General features: G+C 47.5%; 1 protein-coding gene across 1 annotated transcript in view; it reads left to right on the top strand.

The window, feature by feature from the left end:
• Cdyl2 (chromodomain Y like 2) overlaps window positions 1-19,042 on the top strand; it is a 149,996-nt gene extending 130,954 nt beyond the window's left edge. The window contains exons 3-7 of the mRNA XM_051168622.1: window positions 2,309-2,526; window positions 7,909-8,081; window positions 14,878-15,088; window positions 16,943-17,086; window positions 18,761-19,042. Of these exons, the coding sequence (XP_051024579.1) occupies window positions 2,309-2,526; window positions 7,909-8,081; window positions 14,878-15,088; window positions 16,943-17,086; window positions 18,761-18,919 (905 nt within the window). The 3' untranslated portion in view covers window positions 18,920-19,042. The remainder of the gene's footprint in view (window positions 1-2,308; window positions 2,527-7,908; window positions 8,082-14,877; window positions 15,089-16,942; window positions 17,087-18,760) is intronic.
• Window positions 19,043-19,286: the final 244 nt, after the last annotated feature.

Genomic DNA, 19,286 nt, shown 5'->3' with positions numbered 1-19,286 from the left:
AGCAAGTTCCAGGACAGCCAGGGCTACACAGATGTAACCTGTCTCAAAAAACCAGACCAAAGCAAGCAAGCAATAAACCAAAAACAAAACAAAACAAAACAAAACCTCACATGGAATGAGAAAGGGGTAGTAACACAGTGGCAATATTCCAAAACTGGAAAATGGGTGAGCAATTAAACGGGAGGGATTTGGAGTGGGGTCTGTCAAAACCCATTATGTGCATGTATGAAATTCTCAAACAATAGAAAAGCAAAAATGACTTTACAAGGAGAGAAGTTGGGAGGAGTAGTGGTGCAGGGGTATAGGAGAAGATGGAGGGGTGAAGTAGATGACAGATGTGTCCATATTTCATGGTGTGTGTGTGTGTGTGTGTGTGTGTGTGTGTGTATAATTTTCAAAAATAAAGAAAAATAAAGATTTCTTTAGAGGAGAAAGAAAAAAGCCCGAGCTTCTCACCACAGTGCTGTGCAGCTGTGTGTGGCCATCAGCAGTGAGCACAGCTGTGCGCTTTCTGTCCGCACAGTGAGGACAATGCTGCTTTGCTAATAGGTCCATCCTTTGTGCCCAGTCTCCTGGATTTCCCTCCTGGATGAAAAGGGTGCTTTGGCTCTTTAGCTCTCCTGCCCACTTTTAAGTTGGGTTGTTTGTTTTCTTACTGCTGCTCTGGTTATTTTGGACACAAAATACCTCAGATATATATTTGATAAACTGTTTTCATGCAGAGTGTGGCTTGTCTCTCAAAGATACCCCTCCAGGGAACAGAAGTTTCTCATTTTTCTAATGTTCATCTTGCCTATTTTTTTTTTTTTATATCATGGAACTTGATTTTTTTTTTTGATGCCGAACATAGAAATTTATTGCCAACTCAGGAAAAATGTATTGTCCACCCTAAATCTTTTATCTGGTTGCCTTTTAGACATTTTTGCCTTTAGGTCTGTCATCTATTCTGAGATAAATTGCACATTTGCACAGTGTGTGTGTGTGTGTGTGTGTGTGTGTAAAAGATGCCCTAGTTTGGTGTCTCTTGCTATGCTAAATACCATGACCAGAAGGAACTTGGAGAAAAGAGGGTTTATATGTTGCCTTACAGGTTATGAATTGTTGAGGGGCACCAGGTCAGGAAACCGAAGCAGGAACTCTCGAGGACCACTACTTACTAGATTACTTAGCTACTTTTCTTACATAGCCAAGTTCCATCTGCGTAGGGATGGGACTGCCCACAGAGGACTGAGATTCCTGCATCAGTTATCAATCAGGAAAAATCTTTTTTGGACTTGGCCACAAGCCAGTCTGTTCTGGGCAGTCCTTTAGTTGACGTTCCTTCCTCCCAGGTACCGATGGCTGTATATCAAGTTGACAGTTAGTTATGACAGATTGAATGTGTCCAGGCTCATGAGGTTTTTTTTTTTTTTTCCTTCTACAAATGGACATTTGTTTGTTTCTTTAGCCCTTGTTGTAAAAGGCTGTCCTTTCCTACACCGAACTGTCTTGACACTGTTTGCTGTGACCCATTGGTCTAAGTCTCTGTAGTGGACCACTGGCGCTTTTTATTGAGGTTTGGGTCTGGGCGAGCACCAACTCTCTTCATATCTTGAGGCACTGGTTTTTGGCTGTTGTACATCTTTTCCCTTCCTAGAGAAAGTACAGAACTAGTTTGACACTGTGCTCAAAATACTTTGCTGGGGTTTGGCCTGGGATTGCACTGAACTCATAGATCAGTTGGAAAGAGTTGACGCCTTACAGATGTTATGTGGTCTGATTCATGAACGCGCCATTTTTCTTGCGCTAGTTACATTTTGTCCCTGTGATTAAAATTTTATGACCAAAAGCAACTTAATAAAAGGAGAGTTTATCTTAGCTTTAGGTTCCAGAGAGAGGAGTTGGTACGGAAGGTATGGCAGCAGGCGTTGGAGCCGGCAGCTGTCTGCTCACATTTGATCATGACAGGAGGCCGAGATAGCCAATGAACTGGTATAAGGTTATAAACTCTCAAAATGCACCTTGGGTGGTGTACTTCCTCCAGCAAGGCCCCACCTCCTAAAGATTCTAACTACCCAAACGGCGCTACCAGCAGGGGACCAAGTGTTCAAACATACGGGACTGTGGAGAGCCATGATTCCTCTCCATTTAGTTAGAACTGTTTTTCTGAGTTTGAAAAGATGTCACTTTCACCCTGGACTACTTTAACCTGGCAGAGCAGAGCACAGGGGCCCCTGGGCATTCTAGGCTTCTTTACTGGGAATCCGAGCTTTGTGTAGTTGATTCATGTGCATATTGAAGGCTCACTAGCTTATCTGATTTGTGGAAGGTTCCGCTTTGACCAATGGGGGCCTGAACATGCACAGCTCTGTGAAGAGGAAGCTGGAGACAGAGAAGGACTACGTCTTTGACAAGAGGCTCAGATACAGCGTCCGGCAGAATGAAAGCAACTGTCGCTTCCGGGACATCGTGGTGCGGAAAGAGGAGGGCTTCACACACATTCTTCTGTCCAGCCAGACTTCGGATAACAATGCCCTTACACCTGAGGTAAGGAGCCTCGGGGAGGGGTCAGTGGACTTCAGACCTCCTTCTCCTGGCCTTGTCTTCTTCTGCACTTGCTTGTCCATAATATCAATGGAAGCACGGGAGTTAGCAACATGTCTGGGGATGGGCACAGTCTAGAGCAATGCCACGGCCCTTTCAATACAGTTCCTCATGTTGCAGTGACCCCCCAAACATACAACTATTTTCATCGCTTCTTTATAACTGTAAGTTTGCTACTGTTATGAACTGTAATATAAATATCTGTGTGTTCCTATGGTCTTAGGGAATCCCTGTGAAAGGGTTGTTTGACCTCTAAAGGGGTCGTGACCCTTAGGTTGAGAACCACTGCACTCAAGGACCTGTTCATCCAGGTCCAGTGGATTGATGAGTTGGGTGAGCTGGCACTTTGGGGGACAGTAGTCCCTAAAGAAAGACGTTGACAGGATGGGCTGGCATCTCCTGGTGCACCTGACACCCCAGGAATGCCCATGAAGTGGTGGTGGGGACTACCCTGTCCTTGAACTTGTGACCACATGTCTTAGATGATTTACATAGACAATAGTTCTTTTATGGAACTGTGGGTGTGGCAGCCCAGAATGCTTGACAGGGAAGAGCTGACAGGCACCTTTGGGGTTTATGAGGCATGTGGTTTCTATTGTTCCTCCTGTAAGCATGGGATTTGTGGGCAGGGAGGGCTCTTCATCTACTTTGGCAGAAGTACCTAGGGCTTCTCCGTAGGATCTGGTATGTGGGCTCCCCACAGCGGACTCCTCACGTACACTCACCCCTGGAACCTATGTTATTTTAAGCTCATTGTGACACATCCACAGGAGCCCCATTCTTCCTGCTTTTTATTTTTTTTTTTTTTTTTTTTTTTTTTTTTTTTGTACTTCACGACCCTTTAAAAGTTGTTTTAAAAGGCACACCATTTCCTTCCATAAATTGAATCAAGGTGGCACCTCTCACTTCATTCTGTCTCTCTGGAACAGCTTTGTGTGGTACTGAGGGCCCGCACGTCCCTGATGACACACTGCTCCACTGATCTGAGTACCCTGGGGCCCTGTCTCCTGAGCTGTGGGCTTGGTTTATGGTGGCCTGCATTCCAGATCTGCATCAAGCTACAAGGATAAGTTATGACTCTGATGATTGATGAGTGGATTGTTGAGTTGGGTGAGCCAGCACCTTGGGGACAGTAGTCCCTAAAGAAAGATACAAGAGGTGGGGGTTGGGGAGGAGTGTAGATTTGGGAGTCTGGCAACCTGGATTCCACTCCGGCCCCTGCCTCTGTTGCCATTTCTGTTACCAGGGGAAGTTATTCTGCCTGTGCACACCACCTGTCCCCACCACCTGTGCACACCACTGGCACTGCTTCTTCCTTGTGAGATTAGAGACAGTGGAAGCAGGTACTCAGGAGCAGGAGTGTCTGGTACCCAAGGCTAGCCTATGTGGGCTTCATTAACATGAAGCCAGGGCTGCTCAGTGTCACCAGCAGGCCTACCTTGCTTGTTAGTGAACAGACTGGAAGGGACCCTTTCTTGGTGAGAGTCGAGTTTCTTCTCCTAGCTGTACAAGTGCCATTGGGTAGATTGACCATACAAGTGAGAAGTCCATTCTTGACTAGATACATTGACTGTATTCTGCGATCAGAAGGTGCGGTGTCAGGAACATTTTTCTTGTCGGGAACATTAGCATGGGAATGGAAAGAGTCCCTTCTGGAATGAGCCAGCAAACAAGACTCCACAATTCAAAGCTTGTCCACTTTCCTGTTAGGACAGGTGCTCAGTGCCCACCTTCAGCCTCTCATTCTTCCATTGCTTGTGGCCTCAGCCAGCATCACCACAGCATCCAGTGTTTGAAGTTTCCCTTTCAGTTGCTGTGTCAAACAACTCAAGCCAAAAGCAACACAGTGGGAGAAAGGGGTTTGTTTATTTCATCTTATACTTCCAGGTCAGCCATTGAAAGAAATCAGGGTGGGACTCGAAGCAGGAGCCTGAAAGCAGAAACTGTGGAAGAACGCTGCTCTCTAGCTCATGTTCAGCTAGCTTTCTTATATAACCCATGGCTGCTTACCTTAGGAATGGTGCCACCCACAGTGGACTGTGCCCTCTTACGTCAGACATGCCCACAGTTAATTTAGACAATTCTTCAATGGAGGCTTCCCTTCTGAGATGTCTCGTACTGGGTCAAGTCGGCAACTAAAGCTACTGGGGACACAAGGAACAGGCCAGCCGTATAGATATGTCTACCACACTCCTTTTGTCAGCTTTGGCCATTCAGGTTTTCCTCAAAGCCTACCCCATCCATTCTGTCTGCTGTGTGCCTATCTCCCTCAGATTGAACGTTTTCTAGATTTACCTATAAGTTTTTCTTTCTGAATACACTTTTCTTCTGCTTGAACTCCATGCCTTTGTCGTTATATTTTTCGAGAGTCTTAAGTGTAATAAACCTCTCCAATTTTTACCATGGCTTTCTCCTGTAGAGCTATCCTCAAGTCAGAGGTTTACCTTTGAGGTAAGCTTTCTTTTGCCTTCAGATATTTGAAGTTTTATCTTTGCTTTCTATTGACTTTTTGGGATGTTCAGAATTCAGATTTGTATTAAACGGGCTTCAACTCTTTCCCCCCCAAGATGCTCCTGACTTAACTTCAGAACCCAAGACAATGTTAAGTCACATGCCCGGGTGTTAAGGTTCTGAAGGCCTGAAGGTTGCTTTCAGCTGACTTTGAGATGATGAGATTGTTTTGGAAGGGAGGGTCTCCATGGTCTCCATGTCACCACAGGGTCCTTAGAGCAACAGAAAAAGATAGTCAGTGTCAGAGAGAGGTGGAGCAAACAGTGAGCAGACTTGATGGCCATTGATGACCTGGAAGATGGAGAGTGGGGCCAGGAGCCAGGGGAAGTGCAGCAAGTGTGTTCTCCCTTACAGCCTCCAGGTAGGAATGCAGGCCACCTATATCCATTCTCAGCCAGTCTCAGCGGTTTTAGCCTTTCTCAGCCAGTCTCAGCCGGTTTCAGCCAGTCTCAGCCGGTCTCAGCCAGTCTCAGCCGCAGCCTTGCCTGTTCTGAGACCGCTGAAGGCAGCTCCTTCAGCACCTGTTTTAGCCTTCATGCCTTACACTAACTGTTACCCTCTTGTTTGTATTTTCTGTCTGCTTCTCTGATCTGGGCTCAGGGAGATGGCTTCAGACCTTCCAGTTTGCTTATTTTCCCTGCAGCTCCATTTAGTCTGATGTTAATCTAAACTGAGATTCATGACTTTGCTGTTCATGGGATAAGTCCTCTTCCTTTAAATCCTTTCATTTTGTTATCTGTTAGTCTTCATTTTTTACCTGCCCCCTTTACTCCTACTTGGCTATTTTAAAATGTCATAGTTTCTTAGACCAATATTACTCAAAGTTGTTGTGGCCCTCCCACTTGTGTGTCAGTTCTTATTTCTCCAATGCCTGGTCGTTTTGTCGTGAGCTTGTCTGCAGTGGGATTATTTCCCTGCCAAGTTCCCATGTGACTTAGGTTTCAGTTTCTCTCGAAAGCACTTCTGTGTTCTTTTTATGAAATGCCTCAGGGAACCACTAGCTCATATCCAGTTTCCATATCAGTCAATTCATTAATTTTTAAAAGATTTTACTTTTTGATATCACAACATACATACGCACACACACACACATGCATCTGAGTGTGATTTTATGCACACGAGTGCAGTATCTCAGAGGCCACGCTCCTGGAGCTGCGTTCTTGAGCAGTTTTGAGGCTCCTGACATAGCTGCCAGGAGCCCAGCGTGGGTTCTTTGCAGGAGCAGGGTGTGTTCTTAACTACTATAGAAACAGCTATGGCTGTAGCTGTTTGTTCTTATTATTTTTTAACTTGAAGATTCTTTGCTGTTTGGTGTTGTAACTCAGAACTTTGTGTTGGGGTTTTAAATTCTTGTGGGGAAGTTCACCTGTGGAAAAAGTTCAAGCAGCTCGTTCTGACTCTAATGTGGAGGGTATGCGGTGGAGAGGCTGAAGGAAGGGCCACGGTAGTTAGTATTAGATTCCAATGCAAGTTCCTGGTCCCTCTCCAGGAAGCCTGCATTTTGCATACTGGCCAAACTGCTGTGGGTCATCCTGAATGCCCAGGCTCTTAGGAGCAATTGTGTAGACAGTATGGACAGTACTTGTGGCAGGGCTATGACTGGAAAGAGTCAGACTGTGGATGGCCACAGGTGTGGGTTCATCTAGTGCCAGCCTTTGAGGTCCTGCATGCTGGCTCTGCTTTTCTCTGTTTCTCTGTCCCTCCCTCCCTCCTTCCCTCCCTCCTTCCTTCCCTGTGTCTGTTCCGTCTTTTTGTCTTTATCTGTCTGTTTCTCTCTCTCTCTCTCTCTCTCTCTCTCTCTCTCTCTCTCTCTGTGTGTGTGTGTGTGTGTGTGTGTGTGTGTGTGTGTGTGTGTGTGTTAGGGCATCAGCTACAGCTCCTGGTTCTGTGTCAACCTCAGTACCCTCAGACAGAAGAGGCTCTCTCTACTTCCTCCTGTTCAGTGAGCAGCTCCCTCACCACCCCACAGCCTAGTGGGAGGCTTAGTTATCAGAGCCAAGACACTTCTGGAGGCAGCATTACCCTCAGTGAAGGCTTCTAGGCATGAGAACACAGCAGGATTTTTGTTTTGGTTTTGGTTTTGTTTTTTGGGTTTTTTTTTTGTTGTTGTTGTTTTCTTTTGTTTGAGGTTAGAGTCAGCAGCTGTGAGAATTAATGAATTGCGATGGGCCACCTTTCAATGTCTATACCACAAAGGCACTGTGCTATTCTCCAGAATTCAGCAGGGACTAAGAAGGTGGCATTCTGATCCTTGTTCAAGCCACAGCCCCTGTGATGGCACAAAGGGGAGAACAAGATAATCTTAGTCCAGAATTCACGATTCCTCCGAAGAATGTGAGCTTCCAGGTGGTCTGTCCTGGACCAGCAGGTCCCCAGTGTTGTGGACAGTTCGTGGCAGACCCTGAGCTTGGTCATGTTTCAATGCTAAAGCTTGCTCACCATGGGCCACCTATAACCCCTGCAAGGGTCTAAGGAGATAAAACAAGGGAAAAATTTAACTGAGCCATCTAGAGGCTTGTGTAGCTCACCAACGCTATACACAGGACCATTCTACCCACACTTTGTAAGGGGTTTAACCAGCAAGTACCTCAACTGGGTCTGCAGAGGTTCATAGAGACTGGCCGAGTGCACACCAGTATCCCAGGTCTGGACCAGTGACCCTAGGAACTATAAGTTGATCCTTTTTGCTTATGCTGAGGGTGGCACTTGAAGGCTTTGGTTTGGTAAAATTTCTCTCCTGGGTCTGGACATGTGCTTTCGTTCAGCTGACGTTCTCAGACATTCAAAGCTCTGCAAACTCACCTCTGCCTGCAGATCATGAAGGAAGTCCGGCGAGCACTGTGCAACGCGGCCACAGACGACAGCAAGCTTCTGCTGCTCAGTGCAGTGGGCAGTGTGTTCTGCAGTGGCCTGGACTATTCCTACCTGATCGGCCGGCTGTCCAGTGACCGGAGAAAGGAAAGCACACGGATTGCAGAAGCCATCAGGTGAGGCTGGCCTCTCTTTGAATGAATGCTTTGGGGTGGGGGTGGGGCTGCCAGTGATAACCGCGTTTAGCAAATGATAGTACAGGCTGTTCAGGTAAACTTATTTCAAACAATGTGGGGTTTTATTTTTAGTGTAAGCATATCCTTGGCAACATTCAGAAAACCAGGATAATACTATATTTTAAAATTATTGTTGATTTATCTGAAATGTGGTTTTGTTTTTTTTTGTTTTTTTTGTTTGTTTTTTGTTTTTTTGTTTTGTTTTGTTTTGTTTTTTCAATGCCAGGGATCAGACCCAGGGCTTTGAACATGCTACACAAATGTTCTACCACTCAGCTCCATTTCTGCATCTGAACTGTGGGCCTGAGCTGGTTAGCCTGTATTTTTGTCCATGGCCCCAATGGCATGCTTTGCTCTCTAGGCTGCATTCTGGTTTAAAAAACACACTTGTTTTGCTCATTAAAGCCTGCATTGGCAATGCCCGAGATGCATCCTGCGTCTGCCTTGTGGTGGGGTCTTTGCTTGTGTAGACATGTCTGTATCCTGGACCTGATGTGACTCAGCTATCTAAAGAGAGGGTAGAGATACTTTGGGTAACTGTGTATTGGTAGACACAGTGAGTGGGAATCGCTCCTCTCAAAGTCTGTGGGTCACATATGGGGGTCTTAATGGTGACACGCAGGGCAACTATTTGTACCCCTTTCAGGACAATGGATAATTGTCTCCCTATTTATTTAGTTAGTTGTTTATTTTATGTGTGTGCACACTCGCATTTTGTGTGTGTGTGTGTGTGTGTGTGTGTGTGTGTGTGTGTGTGTATTTTCATGTGTATAGGTGTGGTAACGTGTATGCATGCAGATGCCAGAGGTTAACCTCAGATGTTATCCCTCATGCACTGTCCACCTTGTCATTTAAGACAGGGTCTCTCACTGGCCTGGTACTTGTCCAGCAGGCTAGGCTGGCTGGCTGGCTAGTGAGCCCCAGGCCACCTGTCACTGCCTCACCAGCTCTGGGATTCCAAGCATAGGCTATCAAGCTCTACTTAAAACAAACAAACAAACAACACAACAAAAAAACACCACCACATGCTTGCAAAGCTAGCACTTTTTAGCCCCTCCCAGTTATTTATTACAAAAGCAAATGAATGAATGAACTCCCCAGCCACTTCCTTTAGCTACTTGACAGCTGTCACTCAGTGAACCATCCCAGGAAAGGCATATTTGGTGTTGTGCTGTGCTCGGAGGAAACAGAGGAGACACAGCTGAGTCCCAGCCCTTGGTCTCAAAACCAGGAACATTTACTTACTGCATGTGGGGTGTTGGCACCTCAGGCTGCACACTGGGGACTCTTCAGGGCCTCCGGTCTCACTGCCCTGTTGAATCACAGCAGAGGCCGATTCCCATGAGGTCACTAGGGTGTAAGAGGATGTAGCAGGTGACATGAAGGCGTTCCTTTGTGTGAGTTCCGGTCCAGCCTTGAGTGAAGTGTTGCTCAGGAATGCCCTGTGCTTTCCCATGCAGAATCCTCCCCAGGAGGGAACTAAGAAACCTGGGCCCATTGCTGAAAAGGAATCAAGGTGTTGATATCATTCTCCATTTCCAGGGTATAGCCACTTCCTCCTGGCTGTGCCCTGCAGTCTCTGCTTTGCCCCATCTCAGCTGTGTCTTCCCAGTGCTGGCCTTGCATGAGTTTGAAGGATCAATGAAGCTACTAGGATGATTCCTTCTTTGTTGACTGGGCCCTAGGGTCCACAGAGCCCGTCTGTGACCTCAGGAAGCCTAGCTCCCAGGATGTACCTGGTTTACTAATCTCAGTGGTGGTGCTTGTGGTGCTTCCAGCCTGGGAAAACATTTAAGATGTGTCCCAGGCTTTTCCTTCATGCAGGCCGAGCTACCGAGACTCTGGACCTCTTGTCCCCAGAGCGAGGATAGAGCACTTTTTTAACCTATTAAGTTTACAAAACTGAATTAATCTGAATTAATCCTAGATTAGAGTAGGCTCTAAATATCATGGGAGCTGCCCTTGAAATTGAGAAAAGGGATGACATTGGGGCTAGGCATGAAAACAGGAAAAAGGGATGCGACATAGAGACAGAGACTGAAGTGAGGCACCTGCCAACCATGGAGCATCCAGGAGGGCTAGCACCATTAACAGGTAAAGAGAGGCTTGGGAAGCCCTTGCTTCAGTGGCCCAGAAAGGACCAGAACCTGGACTTTGGACTTCTTGTTGTTAGTACACTACAGAAGGTTGTTTTGAGCCATGGTTTGTGGTCACTGTCATAGCAGCCTTAAGTCCATTCCATCCTTCATCCTTAGGGCCATTTCTTCTGATAGATGATTAGTAATGTCTGATTATAGCATCCATAGGATCATCTCTTCTGACAGATGGTTGGTAATATATGCCAGGTAGGGACTGAACAGATCAGCTCTGACAGCTCTGGGTCGGTCTTAGGCTTAGTGGAGTAGAGTCAGTGCCAGTTCACTAGAAGAAAGAAAGGGCTTGTAGCTGAGTCACCATGGGAGGGAACCTGAACAGGGAACCCTACCTCATAGTCCATCCTTACAGCTTTTCACTATTGGCCTCTCAGATAAGAGGAGCATCTCTCCTCTGACCTGGCCCTGCATGGCTCAGATCTATTAAAACTGAGGGTCAAGAACTTTTCTGCCCATCGGCCTGGCATGCTGGGGTCAATCAGAGTTACAGTCAGATGGGGATTAAGATATAAGCCACAAAGACGCTAGAGCAGAAATGTGGCTGGAGTCTAGGCCTAACATGGCATCTCATTTTCCAGTCTGAGTAAATTAAGGAACCCCAAAGTGGGGTTGGGGGGGGGATGAGAGAAGATATTGAAAGCATCTCCAGGGCTACCTCTGGAGAGATGTGGCCTGTGGAGCTCAGACATGCACCATGCCAGGGGGCTGGTGTGTTGAAGCAGAGCACAGGGACTTCTTCAGGATGCTGGGGACAGAGTAGAATTTGCTAATTTGTGGGTGGGAGGAGGCAGACCAGTGAGCAAGGAGGAGGTATCCTATGCTTCACCGACTCTCTTAGACATGACAGCACAGAGAGACCGGAGGGATGGAGGATTTCCCAAGCTCAGATGCCTCAGGAGGTCCTGAGAACTCTTCTGTAGTGGAGTAGCGCCTCTGCAGGCACAGCGTCACTTGTGGTCCCTTCTCTGGCCAGGGCAGAGAACACCTAACTCTTGGACATAATAGGAGGTCTGTCCCTGGTGTGGACTTAGTGCATCGTGGGTTGAGAGATCCAGAAACAAAACAAAACAAAACCCCTGTTGTTAACCATGAGAGAAGAGATGGTTGGAAAAGAATAGGCAAGGATCAAGCTGTCAGAGGGGTGAGGGATCAAAGGAGGGTAGGCAGAGGCACAGATGATATGCCCCCCAGAGATAAGTGCCCTCGGCTCACCCGTCACACCTTGAGGACAGAAACATAGGCCTGCCATAGCAGCCCGACCCATCATTCCTCATGTGCTAGGCACGTGCTACTCTTGTTTAATTCTCATTTAGCTTTATGGCTACCCGGTGTTGACTTTCCCATTTTCTAGAGGGAGAACAATAGGGCTCTACAAACCTGCCAGCTTGTATAAAGTCTGACTGTTAGTGAGGGACAGAGTTGAGATTTAACCCAAACTGTCAGACTCCTTTGGTGTTCCATGCCCTGTCAGGTATCCTATTTGCCTGTTCAGGCTACAGACACAGGGTATGGGTGAGGAGGGATCTGCAAAAGACCAGAGTTAGACTGAAGGAACTAGAGAGCAGGCCTCAGAGCCCAGCGCTGCCACTCAAGTGGGATCAGATATCTGAGCTTCGGGTCTGTAATGCAATATCCTGTTTGCTGTTTGCCTTCTGCATTCTCTGGGCCCCTGTGATAGAGAGCTTATGCCTGAGGTAAGAAAAAAAAGGGTAAGAGGGTCCCATAGATCACACTTACATCAGGAAAGGAAACTGGAAGAGCTGGTGGTGGAAGGCCAAGGCTGTGTGTGCTTCAAACCCATCACCTTCTTTGGGGTCCGTCCTAGCCTCACACAGAGCAAAAGTCTCTGAGTCCTGAAATGGAAGCCTCTGGGTGGAGTGAGGGTTGCTGTTGGTTCCTGAGCAGTTTTCATGTGGGGTATGAGAACATCAGCAGTGCCTAAAGCGCACAGCACAGAAGATGGTTTAATCATTACGGGATTTCCGTAGCTGAGGGCGGCTGACAAAGTGGGTAGTGTATCCGGAGGGCTATGCTGATGTCCTTGGTTTCCTCAGAGGGAGTCTGTGCTAGAGGAAGGTGAGGCTTGAGGAGTCTGTAAGTCTCAGATCCTAGTTGTAGAACTGTACACAGGTTCTTAGAAATGGGATGTATAATAAAAAAAAAATTACCAAATTCTTGGCTTCGCTGGACTTTCCATGAAAGGTCTATATCCTTAATAGACTCAAATTGTATTAGTGAAAATAAGCCAGTGATCTAAAACCCTACCATGAGGGGAGGAAGGGAATCCAGGTGATAGCCACTGCAAAACCAGTCATCATAGGGTATTGGTAGTGGGATTTTACTCTTTGAAGTGAAAACAGGATTAGCAGTGACCACTGTGAATCTATCATCTCAGGCAATGGGATATGCAGTTTTTGGTCAAAGCTGAGTACTTCCCAGTGACTTACAGAGATAGTAAGGTCTCCCCACCTTAGCAGAATATAAAGCAATCTTTCTTACAGTACAATCTGATTCCAACTTATTGCCGTTGTAATCACATCTTTTGATAAGTGCTAGGAGGGTAAATATTGTCAACAGAACGTATTGACTCAGTCCCATGTATGTATTAGTTAATTAAGCAATAGCTGATACAACAAACAAACAAACTCTAAATTTATGGTGGCTCAGTTTTGATAAGTGATGGGAGGGGAAATATTGTCAACAGAACGTATTGACTCAGTTCCTTGTGTGTATAGTTAAGCATTAACTGATATAACAAATAAACTCCCAATGAATAATGACTCAGTGGGACCAGAAATTTACTTCTTGTACATGGAAGAGTAAATAAATGTGCCATCCATTCCATGGCTGTCCTCCAAACAGTGCCTTAAGAATCCATACCCTTCCATCCTGTGGCTCTGCTGGCATCCTCCCTGTCTGTCGTGTCCACCTAGATGACCAGGCTTGAGATTTTCATGGTAGAAGACTGTACTCACTTGGAGGGGGTAATATGTGGTCTACACTCAAAGAAGACTGAGAAATGTTAGTAGAAGTACAGGAATAAGAGAGAAACAGACCATCTTGATGTCCCTTATGGGAGACAGCGTGTTTCTTCAGTGGCTGTTTATGGCATGCTAATTTTAACATTGATAGAAGACAGGCAGTGCCACAGGTAGGTCTGTGAGTGCTCTTGGGGGCTACATGGGAAGAAGGGTTAAAAAAAAAAAGCAATCAGACTATCAGTAGGGGAATTGCAAGCTGTGATGGAGGCCTGTGGACATGTACAATGGGCAGAGTCAAGAGTGGCAGGAGAAAATCTCAAAGAGGTAAGCTAGGACAGGCCGAGGTTATAGGTGTTTGGATTCTGTTCTTGTAACTTCTGGGTGATTCCCAGTCTTCCATGATGATGAATGCCAGCTTCACTAGATAGCTTGTACCTTTCTTCCATGCCCAGATAAATCTTCTACATTTTATAGATCTTGTATAGCAACTAGAGGAAAGGCAGATAGCACTTAAAGGCAAAAGGAGTTTTTATTTGTAGGGCCTGGAGATAACGGTTCAGGTTTTCCAGAAGATCTGAGTTCAGTTACCAGCCCTCACATGAGGCAGCTCATGACTATCTGCTACTTCCGCTCCATAGGGTCTTATGTCCTCTCCAGCTCTGTGGGATCTGGTGAGCTCTTGTGGTATCCACAGGCACCTGAACTCATGTCTCAGACTCTCTCTCTCTCTCTCTCTCTCTCCCTCCCCCTCCCCCTCCCCCTCCCCCTCTCCCACGGAACTATGACTGGGAGGAATAAGTCATTTTTGGTGGCCCTGTTTTATAGGTAGACACATACTATACCCTTGATGCAGAGTAAACTTCACCCTGTTCTCTAGCTTTGAGTCCACTTCCTGATGGGAGCCCAGCATCCTTCCCAAGACCATCCTAACACTAGACCCTCATACGCACTGTGGGACCAACCTTGACTCTGGCATACCAGAAGGTAATTCAGAACTAGACCATCCTAGGATTGGAAGAAATCGTAGGTGTTGCTAGGCCCTGCCCACGCACACCACCTGAAGCTTCAGCGTCACTCAAAGTGATCATCTGGCCCAAAGCAGAATTCCTCTAAGAACAGTGAAGTCACCCCTCCCTCCCCAGGCACTGCATCTTGGTCAGTAATGTTAGATCATTTGTTCTCCCCTTCAGATGGAATTATCCACGAGGGCTATCTGAAGGATGCCTTACCTTTACCTCTTGTTCAGAACTGTGACGTTCCTGCGTATCATCCTTTAACGGATACAACTTGCCAGCATGTAGCGTGCTGTAGAACTTACTGTCAAGGTCATGGTTTCTGAGAGTTGAAGGGAGGGGAGCACTGAGCACAGGGGTGCCATGTCAGGCATAGAACTAAGTGAACAGGGTGTGTAGCCACCCCCATCATCCCTTCTGAGAATCTGGCCTTTCTGTGGTTTGGGGTAAGTGGGCATGTGGCCTCAGGCTGGATTCTGCCTGCTTCTGATGACCAGGATTTGTGCTTCGACCTATGGGAGAACCAAGGGTATACAGAGGCCAGCAAATGCAAGCTATTAGTTAAAGAGCATCTTCTATGTGTTTCCAGGGACTTCGTGAAGGCCTTTATCCAGTTTAAGAAGCCCATCGTGGTAGCCATTAATGGGCCAGCATTGGGCCTGGGAGCCTCCATTCTACCACTCTGTGACATTGTATGGGCCAGCGAGAAGGCCTGGTTTCAGACACCATACGCTACTATCCGCCTGACACCTGCTGGCTGTTCCTCCTACACCTTCCCCCAGATCCTGGGTGTGGCGCTGGTAAGCCTCTTGCTTCCTACATAGCTTCTCAATCTGAGGTGCATGTGGCTGGATCTCCCCAGGAACTCTTTACTGGGGTTAGAATATGGTAATGCACTATGAGTGAAACCCAGGTGTCCCTTAGACCTGATGACTCTAGTCTGGCATCCTCTGATGGCCCAGGATTGCTGTGACTAAAGCCAGGTTAATCTCAGCCAGACCAATGGGTCTTCAAAGCTGTTGGTGTCTGATGGAAATGATACTCCCTATCATTGTTTACCTACTGTGTGCTAGGCACCCCCATGCACACAATGTGTCCTTTATGCCTCACTACTGTTTGGTAAAGCTGTGTCTTTGTGAGAACTGAGTGCTGTGGGCCAATGGCCACATTTCTCAGAGTCCACCATGGTAGTGGCAGGACACAGAAAGCATTTGCTGTGTGTTGGGGCCATACACAGTCCCATGAGGAGGAGGGCACCAGTGACCATGTGTGGCAGACCGAAGCTCCCATGGGTAAGGAAGCTGTCAGCCGGGCAGTGGGCTGAGGGATTTGCTCAACTCGTCTCAAGGGATTGCCTCACAAGCGCGAGGGCCTGAGTTCAGTTCCCAGATACCACTTTCCCCAGCTTCCTTGAGGACATGGCAGATGCTCAGTGTGTTCCCATGAGTTCCTGTTTCTAATCCTGTCCTGATTTAGGCACCAATTTTCGCATGGACCAGACCAACAGGTGGGACCGAGAATCCATTTGGGCTCCGGCACTGTAGGATGTCTCAAGGTGGCTCTCGGCCCCTGTGGTTGTGGCACAGAGCTGGGAGGTGAACGCTTTACTATTGACATGAGCCACGTGCTTCCACTCACATCAGCACCTCCCCATGTCTATGGCTATAAAAATGTTTAAGCTGTCTGGCTTCATCTCTGCTTTCCCGTCTTCAGTCTGTGATTCTAACACTGTGCCTGGAGACATCTATTTTCAGCTGAGTTCTGTGTGGTTCTCTTTGTTCTGTCCCGGCGAGGAAGAAGGAGACACCTCAGGGCCCCATAGTCTCCTTCAAGTGTACACAAGTGTACATCTTGCCTTCAGTGATCTAAAGTATCTGCCAAGCGCCCCATTTCTTAAAAGTTTCACCACTTCCACCAAAGAATCAAGCCACAGACCAGTCCTTAAGCACTCCCAGCTTTGGGGAACCCAAAGTGCCAAACCCAGGAGTGCCTAGAGCAATGCCTGTGACAACTATTTTAAAACAGAGGGAAATCCATTGAGGAGTGGGAAGCAGAGGCAGTCCAGCCAAGGAGGGTGTGTCCCATCCCTCACACCTGCATAGCATCCGTGCCCCTGGCCACTGGATGAGGTTTCTCTACTTTGATGTTATCTTTGAGTCCTTAATGATGCAGATATTTTTAATTGGTGTATTTTTTTTTAAATATAATGGTCCTCCTGATAAGTTTTTACTCTCCCTCTTTCCATCTTTTTCCAGTCCCTCCCTGCCTTTGCGCCTTCCTTCTTCCCTCATAAATTAATATGTAATATTAATATGTAACAAGGGCTAATATGTAGGTAGATTATCTCCTCCTTCCTGGACCAACCTTTGTAGGGCCATGCTATCAGCACTGAAATGAACCCCAAAGGCAGCCGCTGGACGCGACTTGGGGGCGTGTAACTGTTGGATGCACAGAGCTTCAGCAAACCCATTGGTTTCTTCTGACAATTTAATGAGAGCTGTGACAGGTTTTGTATGTAGTTCATTCAGTGTATCTGACCCTAGGTTATGAATCTTGCCTCAGAGCAGACACTGGTGCCCAGCTGCACCGGGGCTCCCCAGAGGACATAGACAGAACCCTGTGCCCTCAGCTTTCTCCCGCCTTTGCTCTTTCAGGCCAATGAAATGCTGTTCTGTGGGCGGAAACTCACCGCTCAAGAGGCGTGCAGCCGAGGCCTCGTGTCCCAGGTCTTCTGGCCCACAACATTCAGCCAAGAGGTCATGCTGCGCGTGAAGGAAATGGCATCTTGCAGTGCCGTGGTGAGTCCCCGTGTTGTCCATGTACTTTCCTTGTGAGTAGACTGTGCGTGCGTGCATGCGTGCGTGTGCACGCGCATGTTCCTGAGGCCAACTGGGAGTTTCTTCCTTTGTCATCCCCACCTTATTTTTTGAGACAAGGTCTTTCACAATACTCGAAGCTTGCCAATTTGACTAGAACAGCTGGTCAGTGAACCCCCGAGGAATGCTCCTGCCTCCACATCCCCAGTGCTAGGTCTGAAATTGTGCAACACTATACCCAGCATTTTACATGGGTTCTGGGGGGCATCAAGCTCAGGTCCTCCTCCTGCTTTTGTGACAACTGAGCCATCCTGCAGTCCCACAGAGGACCTGCAGGGCTAGGGGAAAGGTTTTCTCCAGTGTGGGTTTTACTGCTTCTTAGCACAGAAAACCTAAGTTAGAGGAAGAAGCCCAGAGTACTGCATACTCTCACCCATGCCCAATTGGAAGGGGCTCATGGGAGAGACTTGTACTCTGGAGCAGCAAGCATTGTGTCGAGAGAAATTCTCAAGCACTTACAAGATCACCAGAGCTACAGCCTCTAAGGAAAGGGAAAGCCCAGGGCTGTATGGGTCAAGGATGAAACTAGCCCAGGGGGAGAGACCAGACCTCATTGCTTGCCACTGTGTTTTATTTGTTCTATCCAGCCTAGTGCTTGCCACATCTACATGTCCATTTCGGACTCCAGAGATATAGTAAAGAAGAGACGAGCTACACCTCCATGGAGGTGCTACGTTTTAATTAAATGTTGGGTGATTTTTTTTTTTTTTTTTTAATGCCATGACAGAGACTCTGGGCATAAGAGGGGAACTTCCTGTGGGGAAAGGGAAGAAAGGCTAAAACATGGAGCCTCAGGGCCAGTTCCAGAGTGAGACAGAGACACTGGAGGATAAGAACCTATGTCCTTGTCCTTAAAGAAACAGGGTGCTAGGCTAGGTCTGTGGGCCACACCCTCGACATCATGCCTTCTCCCTCCTCTACACGTATTTTTCACCTAGATGTCCAGATTCTATTGACATGGGTGTTTGTTCAGCCTCTTCTCCTCAGCTATTTATTGTACACCTACTGTGTGTATGCAACCCACCAGTAGTGCTGCTCAGGATGACAATGATGGTCTCCGTAGTGGTGGACACCCGTGCCCGTAATATGGACCACATGCCTTACCGAGTTTATGTGGATTCTCTTTTAACCACTGTCTGGGTTTATTCACTCACCCTCCTCCTTTCCCTAAGACCTGTTTCAGCTCTGAAACTCTTTCCAGGAAACCTAGAAAGTGTATTCTTACTGAGCCTGGAGAATGGAGGAACACACACACACACACACACACACACACACACACACACACACACACACACACAGAGAGAGAGAGAGAGAGAGAGAGAGAGAGAGAGAGAGAGAGAAAATGGTATTTATTATATGTCACCTTTGGATAAAAGGAAAAGGCAAGGCTCCCGAGTGCCACGCCTCTCCTCTGAGTCATCCCATGGTTAGCAGGCTCAATACCTTGACTACCCAGCAGCCACTCAGGACAATGCTGCTAAACAGCCCCTGAAGCCCCAGGCTCAAGATTACCCTCCTCGCAGCTGTGGACACTGTAGGGCCACAGCGCTGGACCTCAGCCCCGAGCCAGCTCACCTGTTGTGTGTTTCCTTCCAGGTTTTGGAGGAGTCCAAATGCCTGGTCCGAAGCTTCCTGAAGTCTGTGTTGGAGGACGTGAATGAGAAGGAGTGCCTCATGCTGAAACAGCTCTGGAGCTCATCCAAAGGCCTGGACTCCCTGTTCAGCTACCTGCAGGACAAGATCTATGAAGTCTGAAGGGCCCCCAGCACACCTGCTCCCCCCCCAACTCTTTGAGGGTCCCTGACTTCCAGCTGGGCCTTGTGTTTCTGCCATCGGAGCCCAGGGTCCACCCCTAGCCAGGAGGTTGTCAGGGTCTATCTCCCTGCCTATAGGGTCGTGTCCATTCCTTGTGTCCTTTGGTTGTTCCTCATTGGTTTGATTTTGTGTAACGGTGGGAAGCGCAGCACCCTTGGCCTCCGTCCTGTATCCCCATCCCAGTCAGCCATAGAACCTTCCAGGAGGTACATCTTCCTAAGGCTCTGGCAGGCACGGCTGGCTCCTCCACCATGGTCCAGAAGGGGAAGACCAACCTCCCCCATCCTTCCAACTCAGGCTGTGTCTA

The sequence above is a fragment of the Acomys russatus genome, chromosome 26 (assembly GCF_903995435.1).
Source record: "Acomys russatus chromosome 26, mAcoRus1.1, whole genome shotgun sequence".
Taxonomy (NCBI): domain Eukaryota; kingdom Metazoa; phylum Chordata; class Mammalia; order Rodentia; family Muridae; genus Acomys; species Acomys russatus.
The sequence above is the reverse complement of the archived record's forward strand: the minus strand, read 5'-3'. Positions and strand labels throughout refer to the sequence as shown.